This window comes from Salvelinus alpinus, chromosome 7 (assembly GCF_045679555.1).
Source record: "Salvelinus alpinus chromosome 7, SLU_Salpinus.1, whole genome shotgun sequence".
Lineage (NCBI taxonomy): Eukaryota > Metazoa > Chordata > Actinopteri > Salmoniformes > Salmonidae > Salvelinus > Salvelinus alpinus.
The window spans coordinates 12,947,073-12,967,910 of record NC_092092.1 but is presented as its reverse complement, the minus strand read 5'-3'; the positions used below and the strand labels follow the sequence as shown (position 1 = coordinate 12,967,910).

General features: G+C 41.2%; 2 protein-coding genes across 3 annotated transcripts in view; one reads left to right on the top strand and one right to left on the bottom strand.

Moving 5' to 3' along the window:
- The first annotated feature begins 382 nt into the window (after positions 1-382).
- On the top strand, positions 383-11,752 carry LOC139580295 (ankyrin repeat domain-containing protein 2-like). The gene is made up of 9 exons (XM_071408837.1): positions 383-497; positions 3,700-3,707; positions 4,028-4,168; positions 4,335-4,440; positions 4,882-4,982; positions 5,275-5,373; positions 6,653-6,751; positions 8,443-8,541; positions 8,659-11,752. Exons 1-9 carry the CDS (start codon positions 383-385, stop codon positions 8,773-8,775), a joined length of 885 nt encoding a protein of 294 aa, XP_071264938.1. The 3' UTR covers positions 8,776-11,752.
- The window catches only part of morn4 (MORN repeat containing 4), a 33,161-nt gene continuing 13,035 nt past the window's right edge, over positions 713-20,838 (bottom strand). Inside the window, exons 3-4 of one of the 2 annotated variants that reach the window (XR_011676048.1) lie at positions 20,444-20,706; positions 713-4,163 (exon numbers count right to left, since the gene is read on the bottom strand). Coding sequence is in view for 1 of the 2 variants with exons in the window: in XM_071409216.1 (XP_071265317.1) it covers positions 20,558-20,706 (149 nt within the window). In the remaining variant the exon portion in view is untranslated. Of the gene's footprint in view, positions 4,164-14,298; positions 20,707-20,838 lie in introns of those variants that run through there. The other variant, XM_071409216.1, reaches the window with a different exon arrangement.

The following is a 20,838-nucleotide window of genomic DNA, read 5'->3' as shown; positions in this document are numbered from 1 at the left end:
ATCTTTTCAAACAGCTCTTACACTAAAAGGGCTTTATCATCATTTTCATAATTTCACAGTATTATTCCAACCTCATAGTGTGGAAATTATATAAAACACATGAAAATATCTGGGATTTTAAAACAATGACGTATCCTGCTGTACATATTAACATAGACACAAACATGTGTACACACACCCGCACATATATGCACTTGCATTAGCTGGTGTGAACTGTGTGTGAGGCTGAGTGACCTGAGCCTTTGCTGTGACTGTGTGACTATGTGTGACCCATTGACTGTTTAAGAATGGACAAAGCGATCAATGACGTCACACCATTAATTCCTATGTGAAGACTCAATGGTGCATTTAAAGCTCAGGAAGTCGGTTTTAGCTTGCTAAGATGGCGTCTCTTGGAAGTGGGGAGAATGGCGTCCACTTCAGGAAGTGGGGAGAACGACTGCCCACTCTCATTGAGTATCTCAAGTTTAAGTCCGACCGCGGACTGCAGGCTGCCGGTAGCAACAAATGTATCCTTTTAACTTGTTCTTTGTGAGATTTGTTTATAATTCGTTCAAGGACATACTGTACATTTGGTGTAATAGAAGCAATTATTGATACCGTGACTGTCTTCTGATTTGAATTTTATTCACACAAATATTGACCACGAAGATTCAGTACATAAGGGGATCCTGCTTTCTGAAAACAACAGCCTGCACTTTTCTGGTCGGCCATGAACTTCATGGCTTCAATGAGAGGGGGCAGTTCTCCCCCTGGTGTGACCTATAGTTATCTGAGGAATCTATAACCACGAGACCCTTTGCTGCTTCTGAAATAGTTTACAGCTTATTAACTTAACAGCCTGACCTCTGACCTACAGTAGGCTATCTATAGTACATTGCTACATCTTCACAACTAATACATGAAATCAAGTAATTACTGAATTATAAATAAAGTAATGTCCTCGATTAGACATTTATTTTGTTTCATAGACTTTCATAGATATTTGTATGTCATGGTGTCTGCAAGGATTTTACTTCAGGATTGTTGTCTATATTTGTTCATGTTTGTACCGTTCTAATATCATCATTTCAGTTTGCAATGATTCATTTGAATAGTCCATGCAAAAATACATGATATTGCATGGACAAGTATTCTTGTAGATTCCTCTATGATCCATGCCAACAGATTGTTTGATACTGCCTCCAGGGAGAAGGCAGAGTTCAATCTCACCTTCCTCTACAAGCAGACAGACTTGGGATTCACAGATTTTAATGAATAACTTCATTTCTACTTCTTACACCAGCAGTTCAGCACTAGAGGGCAATTAGCTTGTTAGTTATACATTATATTTACCACTAATCTCATGTTACAGTTTTGTTCATCGCTTTAGTGCAATATTTAGTGCAAGTATGTGGTACATTTTCACAACTCTTAGTACAAAATGCAAAACAGATCATCAAACAGGCAGTTGTTCCAAAACTTTAAGCACATTTTCAATTGACAAAGTACAACACACAAAATCATAAGTCACTTTTTTCACAGAACTTAATCAGTGTTTTATCTAGAAATACATGTTTCACGTTTCATCTAGAAATACATGTTTCACATTGCAATACATGTTAATATAAAGTAATTGCCTTTCATAATGCAATGCTCACATTACTTTTGATATGATTATTTTCTCATTTGCTAAAATGCGTTTTACCATTACTTAATCCAACTGCTCTTAATCGATAATCACTTAACCTTTTGGTAAACCTACAAATGTTAAACGGGATTGTCTACTACAGATTTAGAGAACTAAATCATTAAAATGTATGTCTGAAAAATAGACACATAAAAAGTATTATATATATTTTAATTATTATAATTTTATAAATTTAACTAATACAGAAATAAATACAATACCAATACGAAAATAATACAGAAATTCCAAAACAAGAAAGAAATCCATCCTCTACACAGTAAACATGTTTCTGGGGTCTTTTTGATCAGGACATTTCATACTGCTTTACTAAAATATCATTGGCCAATACAGTACTTTAATACAGGCTAATACAGCACTGTAATACAGTAATATATGCCATTTACATAGCAGATTATTTTATCCAAAGTAACTCTAATCATTTTGGTATGTGACGCCAGTGGGAATCAAACCCACAACTCTGGTGTTGCTAGTGCGCTGCTCTTATGAACTGAGCCACGTACAGGACCGCTGCAATACATAAGTACAATACAATACTGTACAATACAATACACGATTACAATGCAGGTGGAAGGTGTATGATTTCCATCTCCATGAGCACACTACCCTCCTTCAGGCCATGGATGAGGCCCGCAATGACATCAGTCCAGACCTATGTCACGCTTGGATTCGCCATGCCAAAAGGTTTTTCCCCAAGTGCATGAACAATTAACATATTTACTGTTAATTCTTTCTATGGGCGAAATGCTCAAAACAGGCTTGATGCAAACTAGTGCTGCTAAACATTGTTTCCTTCATTTATTTCATTTGATTACATGATGAAAGATGTCTCCAATGATCACACCTTTGATCACACGTGGGATAGAAATGATGGAAATGTGATGTTTAGTCAATTTTAATAGGTAGTGCAAGTGTATTGCCTAATGCAAAACACAGTGTAATGTATTGCACTTTACAGTACTGTAGCTAACTACATTCAAAGGGCAATTTTTTGCTATTGGATTAACTGGTTGTTAAATAACTAAATTGAGAAGATATAATTATGTTGTGTTTTGGTGATTAAATCAATGTACTCATTATATTTCACAGTAAACTTAGATTTTGGATCAATGGTTGTGTGGTGAAAGATGTCTGCAAACAAAATAAATGCGTAATGAAAGTTTTTGATTGTAAAATGGCTGCTTTACGAGTGTTGCCAATTTGGAGTTTTGTACTAACAGTCTTTAAAATTCATCACATACTTGTGAAAATAGTACCAAAGCGATTAAAAAAACTGTAAACATAAGTACTCTTACTGCAGGCACAGAAGGTTTACGCCGGTTTTCTACAAATGGAAAATAATGTTTTGCTTGTCTTTCTATTTTTGCATTTCTGTTCATTGTAAAGTACATTAAGGTGTGTTTTTCATTTCACTTTAGATAGAGTTATGATTTGAATATTATTTCTATGTTATTAACCAGCGTTGCAGAGCGCGAGCGGTGAAGCTGGGACGTATAAAGTGGGACACACCTGAACAGGAAGAACCAGGCTGTGAACCCACCAATCACAATGTTGAACGCATCCAGGTAAAGTAAAAGGGAAAATAAGTAAACTTCTGATACATTTGGTTATGTATTCACCCTCAGTTACATTACAGTCTGTGAATCCTACATTCTAAATCCAGCAATAGTTTACTGTCAATATATTCTACTTAGGTCTCTTTTACCAGGCTTGTTATTGAGACAATATTTGATTGTATTCACCTGTATTTTATGAAGAACACACAACCTATTCACTTCTATCTTAAGAGGCTGTTTATATTTCCCCAAGGTTGGTTACTGCCAACAACATTGTTCTATTACCAGATATTTTGTTGAGAACATGTTCTCATTTACGATCACAACCAGGCTATGAGGTTACCATGCTATGAATGTATCTGGCCATTAGCCACTTCAACATGTGCCCCTGGCATCTCTGCTTTTACAGGCACTGACCTGACCCTCTCACACCCTCTCCCCTTCTATCCCCTGTAGTAAATCAGGTGGAGGCTAGCTACTGTTCAAACAGCTGTTGGTTTACACTAGACACAGAACAAAGGAAGGGAGGCCAGTCACTCATACCAGACTCTAGGGCTGGTGTATGAAGAATGAGCGAATAGTAATACTTTTAATAGTTAAGACAATATTACATATACTTACACGATGAATGTGATCTATCTCGTGTCGTGTTTTGGCAGTCGTATTCTTTATTGTTGTTATTATGTCAAGGTAGAGAGAGAGAGAAAGAGGGGGAGTACCAATTCTGAGTCAGTCTGTATGAGAGTAGAATCTAATCTTCTGACCACCATCTTGTCTCCCCTAGCCAGAGGAGAGAGAGAGGAATTCATTTTCAGAGGGGAAGATAGTTGATCAGGGAGGACCAGAGAGCATCAAGGAGATCTGCCAGAGGAGGAAGTTGAAGAAGTCAGGGTCCTCATCCAAGGTGGCCGTGGACATACCTGTGGTGAGGCAACATTTATATCATATTTAGCAATATTTATTTTTGATGACCGGAACAATGCAGAATATACTCTGTTTGTCATTTTGAAGAGTGGGACCAGGATTTGCTAATTCTGGATCATTTGCTAAGTCCCAGAGAGTAACACCAACACGTTCTCTGTGTTTGTCAGTTAGGACCTGTAGACACATTTGACTTCATGAAGGCAGCGACTCAGGGTCAACTCAAAGTGGTGGAGAAATATCTGGAAGATGGAGGAGACCCCAATTTCAGTGATGAGGAAAGTACTAGTCTGTATGGTATATGGTCAACTTATCATGTCACATGATCTGGATTTTAACCTTTATTAAGCTTTTTCACTGAACAATTACTTTTTTTTTAATGTCAGAAAGTCTAGCACCATCCTCAGACAATTCCTTAAATTTTTGGTCTAATTTCCATTTCTGGAAAAGGCTTAAAACAAAGGTTAAAATCCAGGCATGTGACTTCACTTCACAAAATATATGTATTTACTTGTTGAAAGATCTGGCCTCAATAGTTAAAAGTTCAACTGTATTGTCCAAGAGGTAAATTGAAATGATTGTGGCCTAGCAATCTGCAATGGCCTTGCCCTACTGTAGCAGTAGCACAAAATATAAAAAAAAACCTCAATTGTACCTTTTACCTTAAACAGATATCATTTTAACAGTTCAACATCTTACATAACTAAATATTTTTCCAGTTAAGGAGGACAGCACTGCACTTTGCCTCCATCGAGGGACACTCTATCGTCATCCAGAAGCTTCTAGAGAAAGGAGCTAACATCAATTCTAAAGACCGGGTGAGAGACTCTTGCCATTAACACAGTATGTTCTATAGTCAATGTCCGTTGCCGTGATAAAAGCTATGAAATGACACAGTTGACATAATTGTGTTTTTAACTCCAATACTAGAGAACAAATGGACAACTTTTTTTAATCACATATACAGTATGTAACCTCTATATAACCTCAGGTATTGTGCTGATAATTGGGTAATTGATAAGGTTAGGGCTGTGGAATGGAAAGCTGGTGACCAGTCAGCTGTTAAGCGTCAGACATTGTACAGTGAAGGTGGCCGTGTGTGTGTTCCAGCTGGAGTCCAGAGCTGTTCACTGGGCCTGTAGAGGAGGAAGCCTAGCTGTGATCAAGGTCCTCCAGAAACATGGAGCAGACCTCAACATCAGGGACAAGGTGAGACGTGTGTGTGTGTGTCATGATGAAACATGGAGCGACCTCAACATCAGGGACAAGGTGAGACGTGGGTGTGTGTGTGTCATGATGAAACATGGAGCAGACCTCAACATCAGGGACAAGGTGAGACATGGGTGTGTGTCACGATGAAACATGGAGCAGACCTCAACATCAGGGACAAGGTGAGACATGGGTGTGTGTCACGATGAAACATGGAGCAGACCTCAACATCAGGGACAAGGTGAGACGTAGGTGTGTGTGTGTGTCATGATGAAACATGGAGCGACCTCAACATCAGGGACAAGGTGAGACGTAGGTGTGTGTGTGTGTCATGATGAAACATGGAGCAGACCTCAACATCAGGGACAAGGTGAGACGTGGGTGTGTGTGTGTGTCATGATGAAACATGGAGCAGACCTCAACATCAGGGACAAGGTGAGACATGGGTGTGTGTCACGATGAAACATGGAGCAGACCTCAACATCAGGGACAAGGTGAGACGTGGGTGTGTGTGTGTGTGTCATGATGAAACATGGAGCAGACCTCAACATCAGGGACAAGGTGAGACGTGTGTGTGTGTGTGTCATGATGAAACATGGAGCAGACCTCAACATCAGGGACAAGGTGAGACGTGGGTGTGTGTGTGTGTCATGATGAAGCATGGAGCAGACCTCAACATCAGGGACAAGGTGAGACGTAGGTGTGTGTGTGTGTCATGATGAAACATGGAGCAGACCTCAACATCAGGGACAAGGTGAGACGTAGGTGTGTGTGTGTGTCATGATGAAACATGGAGCAGACCTCAACATCAGGGACAAGGTGAGACGTGGGTGTGTGTGTGTGTCATGATGAAACATGGAGCTGACCTCAACATCAGAGACAAGGTGAGACGTAGGTGTGTGTGTGTGTCATGATGAAACATGGAGCAGACCTCAACATCAGGGACAAGGTGAGACGTGTGTGTGTGTGTCATGATGCTTTTGTGCGACTATAGCTACTGACATTTCATTCATTATGGAGTTAGCCAGCTATCAGAATGGCCATCTACCCACGGCCTTATCATTTCACCAGTCCAGGGTTGTCCTCAGTGGGGTTAAGATATATTAAGAATATACATGTTTCTTTGTCATTTGATATGTAGAATTGGGAAGATTTCAGCTACAAGGAATTGTTATCTGCAGCATCTTTCACAATGTATTTCCCATCAATCCCGGTGAAGAGGAGGAAATGAGGAGAAATACGCCCATGTTGGCTGTAACTCTCTCTCTCTCATCCCTAGCTGATGGCCAGCCCTCTCCACGTGGCCACCAGGACAGGCCATTCTGACGTAGTGGGACACCTGCTGAACAGTGGAGCCAAAATCAACCCCAGAGACAGGGTAGGACGTCATGCTTTCTCACTGCATCATACCTGGTCTAATATGATTTTGTAAGCCAGTTTTGTGTGGTATTGGTGCTTAAAAATACTTTTATCATTCCTTTCCTCTTGAAATACAATGAACAAACATCATCATTGTAACAATGTGGCTCATCATCTTTGTTGTCCTCGTTGTCATCATTATCTTGGTTGTCATCATCATCTTGGTTGTCCTCGTTGTCATCATCATCTTGGTTGTCCTCGTTGTCATCATTATCTAGGTTGTCATCATCATCTTGGTTGTCCTCGTTGTCATCATTATCTTGGTTGTCATCATCATCTTGGTTGTCCTCGTTGTCATCATTATCTTGGTTGTCATCATCATCTTGGTTGTCCTCGTTGTCATCATTATCTTGGTTGTCATCATCATCTTGGTTGTCCTCGTTGTCATCATTATCTTGGTTGTCATCATTATCTTGGTTGTCCTCATTGTCATCATTATCCTGGTTGTCTTTGTTGTCATCATTATCTTGGTTGTCATCATCATCTTGGTTGTCCTCGTTGTCATCATTATCTTGGTTGTCATCATTATCTTGGTTGTCTTTGTTGTCATCATTATCTTGGTTGTCTTTGTTGTCATCATTATCCTGGTTGTCTTTGTTGTCATCATTATCTAGGTTGTCATCATTATCTTGGTTGTCTTTGTTGTCATCATTATCTTGGTTGTCTTTGTTGTCATCCTCATCTTGGTTGTCTTTGTTGTCATCATTATCTTGGTTGTCTTTGTTGTCATCATTATCTTGGTTGTCTTTGTTGTCATCATTATCTTGGTTGTCCTCGTTGTCTTGGTTGTCCTCTATGTTTAAACTGTTGTTGTTCATGTTTTGCTGTGTTCTAGTGTACTATGGAATATATTGCTTTCTTATTCTTGACACTTCTCCCAGTCACATTTAAGGTTAGAACTACCTTTTAGTGTTCTGATACTTCTAGCTTGGAGTTGTATTTTTATGATAACATCGCTACATATTTCACTTTTTAATGTGTATAGTATTGCTTACTAGGTGTGTCCAATCAATTTTGTAACCACGCCCTCTTCTAATTAGGGCTAATTGGAAAAGCTGTTCAAAAGAGGACATTGTATTATTTCTTTGTACTCCCTGACGAAGGCCATGCAGCCGAAACGAGTCTTATTTTTTAAAACTTTGTTTCTATTGAACATGCCATACAAATACAGGCATTTTAATTAATTATATGAAGAGTGCCTTGGTCCTCCTTTCTTTTTGATGACCAATTTACCCCTTTTACCAAAGAGCACCTTCTGTCTACCAAAATGTACTATTGTGTACCTTAGTAGCGCTTCCATTCCCCCTCTTTCTACCAATTTTGTGTGGTATTGGTGCTTAAAAATACTTTTATCATTCATTTCCTCTTGAAATACAATAAACAAACATCCTCTTGGTTGTCCTCGTTGTCATCATTATCTTGGTTGTCCCTGTTGTCATCATTATCTTGGTTGTCCTCGTTATCTTGGTTGTCCTCGTTGTCATCATTATCTTGGTTGTCCTCGTTGTCATCATTATCTTGGTTGTCCTCGTTATCTTGGTTGTCCTCGTTGTCATCCTTATCTTGGTTGTCCTCGTTGTCATCATTATCTTGGTTGTCATCATTATCTTGGTTGTCTTCATAGTGTAGTATTGTAATTGTGTATTCCAGGAGGGGGACACTCCTCTGCATGATGCTGTGCGTCTGGGCAGATATAAGATACTCAAGCTGCTCATTGTTGGAGGGGCTGATACCAGGCTCAAAAACCATGTGAGTATCACATCTTCTCAAATAAAACTTGAGGTTGGCATAGACATTTTCTATTCAAATGTGTCTTTTTGCTTCCGTGTGTAACTGTTTGTACAATCAGGCGTCTGTGTGTTTCAGGAGGGATTTACAGCAGTGGAGCAGGTGAAGGAGTGGCAGTTTGACACCAAGGAGACTCTGGAGAAACTGGACCAGCTGAGGGAGGTGGGTCTGGTACCCCCACTGTTACCTACCTAACCAGACCACCAAATCAGCCTTCAGCCCTAAACCTCCACATCCCACTGTTACCTACCTAACCAGACCACCAAATCAGCCTTCAGCCCTAAACCTCCACACCCCACTGTTACCTACCTAACCAGACCACCAAATCAGCCTTCAGCCCTAAACCTCCACATCCTATTGTTACCTACCTAACCAGACCACCAAATCAGCCTTCAGCCCTAAACCTCCACATCCCACTGTTACCTACCTAACCAGACCACCAAATCAGCCTTCAGCCCTAAACCTCCACACCCCACTGTTACCTACCTAACCAGACCACCAAATCAGCCTTCAGCCCTAAACCTCCACACCCCACTGTTACCTACCTAACCAGAGACCACCAAATCAGCCTTCAGCCCTAAACCTCCACATCCCACTGTTACCTACCTAACCAGAGACCACCAAATCAGCCTTCAGCCCTAAACCTCCACACCCCACTGTTACCTACCTAACCAGACCACCAAATCAGCCTTCAGCCCTAAACCTCCACATCCCACTGTTACCTACCTAACCAGACCACCAAATCAGCCTTCAGCCCTAAACCTCCACATCCTATTGTTACCTACCTAACCAGACCACCAAATCAGCCTTCAGCCCTAAACCTCCACATCCCACTGTTACCTACCTAACCAGACCACCAAATCAGCCTTCAGCCCTAAACCTCCACACCTCACTGTTACCTACCTAACCAGACCACCAAATCAGCCTTCAGCCCTAAACCTCCACATCCTATTGTTACCTACCTAACCAGACCACCAAATCAGCCTTCAGCCCTAAACCTCCACATCCCACTGTTACCTACCTAACCAGACCACCAAATCAGCCTTCAGCCCTAAACCTCCACACCCCACTGTTACCTACCTAACCAGACCACCAAATCAGCCTTCAGCCCTAAACCTCCACATCCCACTGTTACCTACCTAACCAGACACCACCATTTCAGCCCCTGACTGGGTGCACAGGGCTTAACTTCAACTCCTATCCTGGACAGGCACAGTGTGTGCAGGCTTTTGAGTCCTCTTAGAAAAAATAGTGCTATCTAGAACCTAAAATGGTTCTTTGGCTGTCCACATACCCTATTTGGTTCCAGGTAGAACCCTTTCCACAGAGGGCTGTATATGGAACCCAAAAGAGTTCAATCTGGAACCAAAAAGGGTTCTCCAATGGGGACAGCCGAAGAACCCTTTTGTAAGCCTTTTTTCTACGAGTGTATCTCTCAAATGTAAATCAAAACTAGACGATGAAGTGATGTTTGTGCCCAGTGGGCTACCGCATATTTGATCAAGTCATTTCAACGCAGACCTACAGTCATGGCAAACTCTCATCATCTTGTTTTCTGGGTATATTTGATATAACAGGATCGTACCGTTACAGTAGTGGCCTGATAATATATTCTCTACTCTCCTAGTGTGTGTCTGCATGGCTCTCAGGAACATAAACCAAGCACTTTTCCTGTATTTGTTATATATTTCCTGTATACTCATGCCCCTTATGTACATGGTATTTGATTCATGTGTTATCTGCAGTGTGTCTTTCTAGGACACAACAGGCTGAAGGTCAGAGATTAGGTGTGTGTGCCGTTATACCAGCGAGGATGAGACTGCTGCTTTCATGTCATCTGCTTTTGCTGAAAATACATTTTTAGAAAACTCCTTTCAGCTGAGCAGTGTGGTGCTGGTGACAGGACTTTAAAAAAGCAGCTCATTGGCGATTCTCTTCTGAAGAGCTTTAAAACCCCTGAAAAGCTGTGTTCTTGCATTAGAATCGACGTTGAATTGAAGTCTGTGCCTAGTGGGGACACTATCTTGCCATATAGGCTAGTCACCATAGAGTCAATGTAAATTGCAGATAATCCATATGAGAATCCAAGATTCACAGTACATTCACTGCTGGCTTTGCTCTCCAACATTACACCATCCATGGGGATATTAAATCAACAAATGATGTACAAATGTATGTCAAAGTGCATTTTTGTTCTTGTTGTTAAAAGTCTTTCTGAGCAGTATTTTCTGAGCAGATGTAAAATGCTACCCATGCAGTAGGCCCATGTGTTGATTGCATCATCATAGCTTTATATCAGCACTGGGTTTTCATTTGAAACTGTGTCTGGTTTATCCTCCATTATTACAGTAATTAAAACATCAACTGTCAGCAGCAGTTGTTCCACGTTTAAAGGTCACTGAAAAACGGTTAATTTTACAGAGGCTAGAGTCACAGACAATGTTTAGTTAACACTGGCTCTATTGTCTCTGTGGTACCCCAGGGGTGGATGGGATGGTTGGGGGGGCTGTTTTTCCTTAGTTAAACCCCAGGATTGGGTTACAAATGTGTGGACATACTTCCGTGGGTCCAGTGGAAATATTTTCCTGTTGTCATCATAGGTACAGTCCTGGCTGAGGGAAAACGATCTCTAGCTCAGGGATAGGATAGACCTGTCAGAATGTCTGTTGGTTTGGTTACATTGACGTGTATCTCTGAATAGTGGAAGGACTTAAAGCAGTAGTAACAATAGTATAAGCCCTGTGAATGTGAGTTCACTGTACCTTTGCCAAGAGGTCTGGATAACTGTAGGGTTGCTGGTTCAAGCCCCACTCCATAGGTTCTCCCTAAATCACTACAACGGTATTGATTTGAGTGCAATGTCTGAAAAGCACCTGAAAGATAAAGCTATTAATATTAGTAGTAATCCTCACTTTACAGAATATGTTCCTGCCAAGTTAAATAAAGGTAAAAAAAAGAAATAAAAAAGAAATTAAACTGGTTAAACTTTGACTTCTGAGCCATCGGGGGACATTGTTGCCATAGTGACAGTATGTTGTGTATGGATTATGTACAGAAAAAGTGCATCCAAGCGTGTTGGTTTTAAATAACAGATAATGTATGTGTATGCCAATGTTATTTATATTAGCTTAGAAAACCTATAATCAACTGCATATTTCTGTATATAATTTGCCATGTAGTGTACTGCTGACATCCACACATTAAGCTTATTCCAAATAAAATAAACAGCAGATTTCAGTAGGATATCCAGTAAGCCTCCCTTTGTCATAGTAATGTTACCTCCTCTCCTTGGTAGAGCAACATGCTCAATGCCTGTGTATTTGAGGGAGGAGATTGGATGGTTAGCTTCAACAAAGTGAGCTGCTACTGGATAGTCAATGTTCTCACACCTGATTGAGCTGCGGTGTCCAACTATGCTCTGTTTTAATTGTATTTTTGTTTGTCCTACGTAGGCTTTCTCACATGAACAGGTGATGAGATAGATTTTCCCTTAGTCTTGCATGTAATGATACCGCTTACAGGGATTTTTCGACCTGTATAGTTCTCAATTAGTAAACATCAACTTTACAAAACGCACACTAAAACTATGATACTTGATACTATCAACAGTCTTATATGTCGTCTTCTATTCTCCTGAACCACATCTGCTCTGCACATCTGCTCTGACATGAAAGAACAGCACTGGCACAGATCAAAACTATTTCCAATTAGGTCTCCACCATATTGCTCTCTTCTACACTGTATTTACAGTGTTAGTGAAATTGGAGAGGAGACGAGGAGACCACTATAGACTATTGAAATGAAGGAGAGGAGATGAGGAGAGGAGACCACTATAGACTATTGAAATGAAGGAGAGGAGATGAGGAGAGGAGACCACTATAGACTATTGAAATGAAGGAGAGGAGATGAGGAGAGGAGACCACTATAGACTATTGAAATGAAGGAGAGGAGATGAGGAGAGGAGACCACTATAGACTATTGAAATGAAGGAGAGGAGATGAGGAGAGGAGACCACTATAGACTATTAAAATGAAGGAGAGGAGATGAGGAGAGGAGACCACTATAGACTATTGAAATGAAGGAGAGGAGATGAGGAGAGGAGACCACTATAGACTATTGAAATGAAGGAGAGGAGATGAGGAGAGGAGACCACTATAGACTATTAAAATGAAGGAGAGGAGATGAGGAGAGGAAACCACTATAGACTATTGAAATGAAGGAGAGGAGATGAGGAGAGGAGGCCACTATAAACTATTGAGATGCAGGAGAGGAGACAAGGAGAGGAGACCACTATAGACTATTGAAATGAAGGAGAGGAGACCAATATTGACTATTGAGATACAGTCCTGGAGTAGAGTAGTATGAAGAGGGGGAGGGGAAGGAAAGGAGATCCAACCTGCAGCAGTCCACAAGACAGACCTGTTAGCTTACTATTAAACGGTTATAACAACAGGGCTGTCTTCAACTGCCACCGGGTTTATGTCAATCTCTTTAGTCTACAGAACCTGTAGAATTCTCTGTTGTGAAAAATGTTGTTTGTCATGATGAGTATGATTATTTTGTTTATGGTTATTTTTATAGACTATCTGACAGGAAACCTCAAGTACACCACAGTGGGCAAAATATATGAGCCGTTTATCTTCCATTTTGATTTATTTCTTGTTGCCATAGAGTCCCATTGACACTCTCAAATACTTAAGTATCTTACTGCCTGGTGTAGTGAAAAGAATCCATTCAGAAACTTCAGATGAATGTCATGACAACCAAGGCTGACTCATTACTGTCTCACCATGAATGAGGATGTCTGGAGAGATAATATAGGACGGAAACCCTAATGAAGGGTATGCTTTAAAGACACAACAACAGGGAGATATATATGAAGGTTTAACTAATGCACCTAAAATGCCATACAAACAAAACATATCTGCCTGTAGGCCTCCATACTAGGCTCTGCATGTATAACACAAGCTAAAATGAGTCCGACGTACCAGACATGGCAGACTTATACGTACATGATGTTCCAAATGCCTCGCATCGATTGACTTCATTTATTCAAGGACTTCTCTGTTAGAAAATCTCAGTTGTGGTACAAATTTCCAAAGATTTTCTTTGCAAAATTATCTGCAAGAGACAAACCTTTGCAGACAATACATCGTATTTCTATCTGTCTAAATCAGTCTGGTCTTATTATGGTGGCTTGTGGGTGGATCATTTACAGTGTTTGAGCTTCTCAACAGCAGCAGCTCTTGGGTTGGGGCCCCCACCTCACAACCTTTTGACAATCAGATTTTTTGGGGGACCCCAAAAATTACTCAAAAGAGCGTTAGTTCTGTATGTGGCGGAAAATTGCGCCCACATCTGTTCATCCCCTTAGCTTTGAGAGGACCGTGTTAAAGACAGCAAACTGCAGGATCAAATGGGTTCCAACGACAGCAGAATTCACATTATTGGCAGAATTTGTATTTATTTCTGTTGACATTCACTTTGTGGTATAGGCAGCTCTTTGTCTCTCTACAGGGAAATATTCAGGATACCCAGTGAAAGAGAACTCTCCTTTATTTTGATTTGGAAGAATAGATATGTGGATAAACCTTTATCGTTGTAAGAAACAATCTTTCTATCAAATCAAAATGTAAAATTTATTAAATGATTATTTTTAACATAACTATTTTCTCTAGTCTGTGTTGCCTATCGAACAAAGAGATCTCAACAAAGGTACAGATTTATTAGAAGGTACTTTTTATTGTCAAATTAGCAGCCAGAATGTCAGCAGTAAGACGTCTCCTGTCAATCTCTTTGTCTTTGTTATTAGCATGAATCCCTTTGGGATAAGTCTTTACCATATAGCATTGATCTCCATGTCATTCTACCCTCTGGGGAATAACGGAGTATATCTTGATAATAATGGTCTCATTACAGACACGTCTGCTTCCCAAAGCCTCTGTGTATCTAATCATTCCATTGTCTTTAGTAAAGGCTCTAGTTATCCACCGACAAAACCATATATTTACTCATTCATAGTAAACTGTTAATGTACAATGGATTCATTCGGGTTTCATCACACTATAGCCATGATCAATTCTAGTAGAATACAATTCAACCCCACAGAATACAGATACCAACCGTCCTATGACTAATAATGACAAGTAACATAGGTGTGTAATTAATGGTTAATAAAGTGTCCCTAGCCTATAAAGTGTCACTTGTCCCCTAACAGAGATATACTGTAAGACACACATGTAATGCTATTCACACCATAGAGAATAAACAGCCAGCTATCAGATCAACCATATCCTTCCCTCATGTCTTGACAAAGGGAAGGATATGTGACAGAAATGTTGCATTTGTTATATGTTGGTTTTTAGAAGTATACAAGAGTTCACTTTGACCATTTCCCTCTATTCGTTCCGTTAAAGCTAGAATCTTTCATTGGAGCAATAACAAAGCATACTCCCCACCCGTTTCGCTACAAAGCTAAGGGAGGGTCTGGAGAAATGTAACCACTCTCAAATTCAAAGACAGAGCTATGGATTCAAGGACTGAACATCAAATGTATAATTTTAGCCATGTTTTGAGACTATACAGTGTTTGTTTAAATGTACGAACCTCTTAAGGATCCGCCCCTTTTTTTAAATTTTCGCCTAAAATGACATACCCAAATCTAACTGCCTGTAGCTCAGGACCTGAAGCAAGGATATGCATATTCTTGATACCATTTGAAAGCAAACACTTTGATGTTTGTGGAAAGGTGAAATGAATGGAGGAGAATAACACATTAGATCTGGTAAAAGATCATTCAAATAAAAAAAATAAAAAAATTGTACCATCATCTTTGAAATGGAAGAGAAAGGCCATAATGTATTATTCCATCCCAGGCACAATTTCGATTTTGGCCACTAGATGGCAGCAGTTTATGAGCACAGTTTTAGACTGATCCAATGAACCATTGCATTTCTGTTCAAAATGTTGTATCAAGACTGCCCAAATGTGCCTAACTGGTTTATTAATACATTTTTATGAATTAATACATTTTTACAGTTCATTTCAGTTACATTTTTACAGTTCATAACTGTGCACTCTCCTCAAACAATAGCATGGTATTCTTTCACTGTAATAGCTACTGTAAATTGGACAGTGCAGTTTGATTAACAAGAATGTAAGCTTTCTGACAATATCAGATATGTCTATGTCCTGGGAAATGTTCTTGTTACTTACAAGAACTGACAAGTTCTTGTTACTTAATGCTAATCACATTAGCCTACGTTAGCTCAACCGTCCCACGGGGGTACACTGATCCTGTAGAGGTTAAACAGACTAAAACAAGTGTATATTGGGTTCTGATGGTTATGCAAGTTAAACTAAGCACATGAGTAATTTACAAGTTATATTCTTCAATAATCAATGATGTAGCAACTAAGGACTCATGCCTGTCAAAATCATAGTGTTGAACCTACTCTCTCCTTACAAATGACATCCTTGGAGAGGCTGTTAGAGTGGAAAACTACTGGAGTCATTTGAGTTGAATCCCGTCAGCACCACAGCATGTGCCTCAGAGGATAGTATGTGTGTGTGTGTTCGCCTCATTAGGATGTCATGCTTCTGGATACACCCTCAGAACAAATGGAGAGGTAGGAGAGGAAGAGGAGGAGGAATTAAGGAAGAGGATGGGAGGGGTTACAGAGGGAGGACGAGAGAACGGATGAGGGTAGAAGAGGTGGAGATAGGAGAGGAGGGAAAGGAAGAAGAGGATGGCAGAGGGGAGGAAGAAGTTCATTTTGATCCTCCTCAAATGAACAGTTCCCTTATTTAGACAATTATTCCAACACACCCTGTTAAGGCAAATGTGAAATGTGTGTTTTACCTACAATACAAACATATCAATAGGTCATTATTCACATATTGTAGATACGTCTCAGTATAGGACTAGTTCACCAGAGTGATGCCTATTTGATCAATAGCTGAAAAATGAAATGCTTGATTCTTTAAATAGTGCAATTCCATTATGAAAATCGAGCTTAATGTTGTAGGTGAGAACCACTATTTAGTGAATAATAAATGAATCATGTTTTGGGACACTTCCACGTTTTCAAAACAATACATCTGCGGGCAATGTTTTGTTCGAGACCTAAAGTGAGACCGATTCAAGACCAAGACTGGGGGGCGAGTGCTAACCTGAGAAGCAGCCTGCCAGTGTTATCATGAAGCAGCGCTGTTCAATGTCGGTCCAGGCCGAAACACGTCTGGTTTTCATCCTCTCCTTCTTATAAAGGGACTCATTCAGACCTGGGACACCAGGTGAGTGCAATTAACTACCAGGTAGAAGAAAAACATTTGTATGTGTTTCGGCCCTCCAGGACCGATATTAAACAGCCCTGACATAAAGATATTTCAAGACAAAAGAGAACATTGTGGCCTGACAGGTTCCCACACATGCATTAAGACATAGATTAAAGTACAAGTAACAGCTCATTTAACTGCATACTTTTCATTCTACTTGAATAACAATCATACCTGTCGTTATTCTATCATCATGTTCAGTAAGCACCCTCCTGACCTGAACAGGCGTCAGATGGAGTATGGAATTCAGATTGCCAGCAAGCAGTGTTTTCCTGTTCTAAAGTGAGATGCTGTGACTGTGTTGTGTGTTTCATTGCAGAAACATTGTCCTTGTTGTAGTTCTAGTCGTTTACATTTCAGACACTGTAGGCTTATGGTGACAATTTTTGTTGCTGAAATTTGCTACAGTCCTGACTGACAGACATAGAGACCAATCCCAAGGCTGTGTAGAGTCAGTAGCCCCTCCTAGCAGCGCAGACAGGCATTCAGTTTGCCCTATGTCCATCCAAGGTAAGTTCTGGGTGAATTCACACAACCACAGTTCCACACAATGAAAGGCATCCCAGTTTCCCTTTACGTCGCTTGTTGAGGTGATAGACTTCTGCTATGTACAGAAGAGCCATAACGGTGTACAGAAAAACACAAAAATGGTGTGTGGTATAGAGCCATAAACCTGGTGTGGGCACCAATGTGAGGCATTGAGGAGTATACCACCTCAGTCACCAGCTTCATCAATAAATGCATCGATGACGTCCACATAGTGACCGCACGTACATTTCCCAACCAGAAGCCATGGATTACAGGCAGCATCCACACCGAGCTAAAAGGCTAGAGCTGCTGCTTTCAAGGAGCGGGACACTAATCCGGACGCTTAGAAGAAATCCCGCTATACCCTCAGACGAACCATCAAACAGGCAAAGCGTAAATACAGGACTAGGACTGAATCGTACTACACCGGCTCTGACGCTCGTCGGATGTGGCAGGGCTCAAAAGATATTACGGACTACAAAAGGGAAACCCAGCTGCAAGCTGCCCAGTGACACAAGCCTACCAGACAAGCTAAATGTATTTTATGCTCGCGTCGAGGCAAGCAACAGCGAACCATGCATGAGAGCACCAGCTGTTCTGGAAGACTGTGATCACGCTCTCCTTAGCCGATGTGAGCAAGAACTTTAAAAACTGGTCAACATTCACAAAGCCGCGGGCCAGATGGATTACCAGGACGTGTACTCAAAGCATGTGCGAACCAACTGGCAAGTGTCTTCACTGACATTTTCAATCTCTCCCTGACCAAGTCTGTAATAACTAAATGTTTTAAGCAGACCACCAAAGTCCTTGTGCCCAAGAAAACGAAGGTAACCTGACTAAACGATTACCGCCCCGTAGCACTCACATCAGTAGCCATGAAGTACTTTGAATGGCTGGTCATGGGTCACATCAACACCATCATGCCGGAAACCCTAGACCCACTCCAATTCACATACCGCCCCAACAGATGACGCAATCTCAATCGCACTCCACACTGCCCATTCCCACCAGGACAAAAGGAACACCTACAGTATGTGAGAATGCTGTTAATTGATTACAGCTGTGTTCAACACCATGATGCCCACAAAGCTCATCACTAAGCTAAGGACCCTGGGACTAAACATGTCCCTCTGCAACTGCATCCTGGACTTCCTAATGGGACGCCCCCAGGTGGTAAGGGTAGGCAACAACACATCTGCCACGCTGATCCTCAACAATGGGGCCCCTCAGGGGTGCATACTTAGTCCCCTCCTGAACTCCCTGTTCACCCATGACTGCCTGACCAAGCACGACTCCAACGCCATCCTTAAGTTTTCTGATAACACAACAGTGGTAGGCCTGATCACCGACAATGATGAGACAGCCTATAGGGAGGAGGTCAGAGACCTGGCAGTGTGGTGCCAGGACATCAACCTCTCCCTCAATGTGAGCAAGACAAAGGAGATGATCCTGGACTATAGGAAAATGAGGGCCGAACAGGCCCCCATTAACATCGACGGGGTGGAGTGGGTCGAGAGTTTGAAGTTCCTTGGTGTCCACATCACCAACAAACAATTATGGTCCAAACACACCAAGACAGTTAAGAGGGCACGACAACACTTTTTCCCTCTCAGGAGACTTGGATTTGGCATGGGTCCCCAGATCCTCAAGGAGTTCTACAACTGCCCCATCAATAGCATCCTGACCGGTTGCATCACCGCCTGGTATGGCAACTGCTCAGCATCTGACCGTAAAGCGCTACAGAGGGTAGTGCGTACGGCCCAGTACATCACTAGGGCCAAGCTTCCTGACATCCAGGACCTATATACTAGGCGGTGTCAGAGGAAGAGCCCCCCCAAAAAGGTCAAAGAGTCCAGTCACCCAAGTCTAACTGTTCTCTCTGCTACCGCACAGCATGCGGTACCCGGAGCGTCAAGTCTAGGACCAGAAGGCGCCTTAACAGCTTCTACCCCCTAGCCATAATACTGCTGTACAATTAATCAAATGGTCACCCAGACTATTTACAGTTTTTACACTGCTGCTACTCACTGTTTATTATCTATGCAGAGTCAGTTTACCCTTACCTACTGCTACTCACTGTTTATTATCTATGCAGAGTCAGTTACCCTTACATACTGCTACTCACTGTTTATTATCTATGCAGAGTCAGTTTACCCTTACCTACTTGTACAAATTACCTCGCCTTACCTGTACCGTCGCACATTGAATCGGTACCGGCACCACTTGTATATAGCCTTGTTATGACATTTTCTTGAGTTACTTTAGTTTATTTAGTAAATATTTTCTTAACTATTTATTGAACTGCATTGTTAGTTAAGGGCTTGTAAGTAAGCATTTCACGGTAAGGTCTACACTTTTTGTAGTCGGCGCATGTGACAAATAAAATTTGAAGGCAGAACAGCACTGGTGTAGCAGGAGGACACAGAAAGGCAGGGCAGAGAGAGAGACAGAGACAGCGAGAGCATGACAGGGTTGGGGTCAATTCTGAATTTAATTCAACCCATGAAATGCCAAATTCTATTTCAATTGCCCACACCCCACGGGAAGCAGACTTTGAATTGAAGGAAGTAGACATTTAATTCAAACCAATTCAAAGAAATGTAACTTAGACATGAAAGTTTCAATCCTTTGACATATAATTTACCAAAAGCATATGCAACTTATTACTACAAAGAAAACCGCATTTAAAATATTAACTTGATTATAACTCAGAGGTAATGTTAGGTTTAACCTACAGTATGTTATACATAGTATTAGTAACTGTACATTGTGCATAGGCCAAGTGATATGTAGAAAAATTTGACAATTGAATTTAAATAAAATACATTGAATTAAATGATACTTCCTTTAATTCAAATTCAATTCTTCTTTCTGTGGGGTGTGGCTAATTCAAATTCAATAATTTAAAGACCAATTCGCAACTCAATTAACAATTGACCACAACCCTGGTGCATAACCCTGTTGTCCATCCCTGAGTGCCTGTATGAGGACGTTGTACCCTGGCCATGGTTGAGACCCATTGTTCCACCATTTTGGATCTAAGATGAGTCCAGTTGCTGAACAGCTAGCCACTCCTCATAGTGTCCTGGTGGGGTCTCGGGTGTCTGCAGGGTCATAGAGCCAGACTGCGGGCGGTGGAGGCGGCTCCCTGTGCCTGCAGTACCACCCCTTGGCACTTCTCCCTCTTCTGCAGCTTGTGGTTCTCAAACAGGCCCTCGTTACGCGGCACACCATGGTTCCCATCTGGAAACGTCAGTAACCCTGGACAACAGACAAGATGGAGGATGAGCTGCTGATTGAAACACAAAAAATAAGAACAGCAAGATTGGGTCGGTGTTGTGTTTGTTTTGCAACTGTTTCTCCTATTAGAGCCTTGTGGTTTGATGAACGTAC

Bases quoted from the DNA above. Each gene is read 5' to 3' on its own strand.
- LOC139580295 (XM_071408837.1), top strand. From the start codon at position 383: ATGGCGTCTCTTGGAAGTGGGGAGAATGGCGTCCACTTCAGGAAGTGG. The intron at 4,169-4,334 runs GTGAGGCAACAT...TGTGTTTGTCAG, and splicing joins TGGCCGTGGACATACCTGTG to TTAGGACCTGTAGACACATT. The intron at 8,542-8,658 runs GTGAGTATCACA...TGTGTGTTTCAG, and splicing joins ATACCAGGCTCAAAAACCAT to GAGGGATTTACAGCAGTGGA.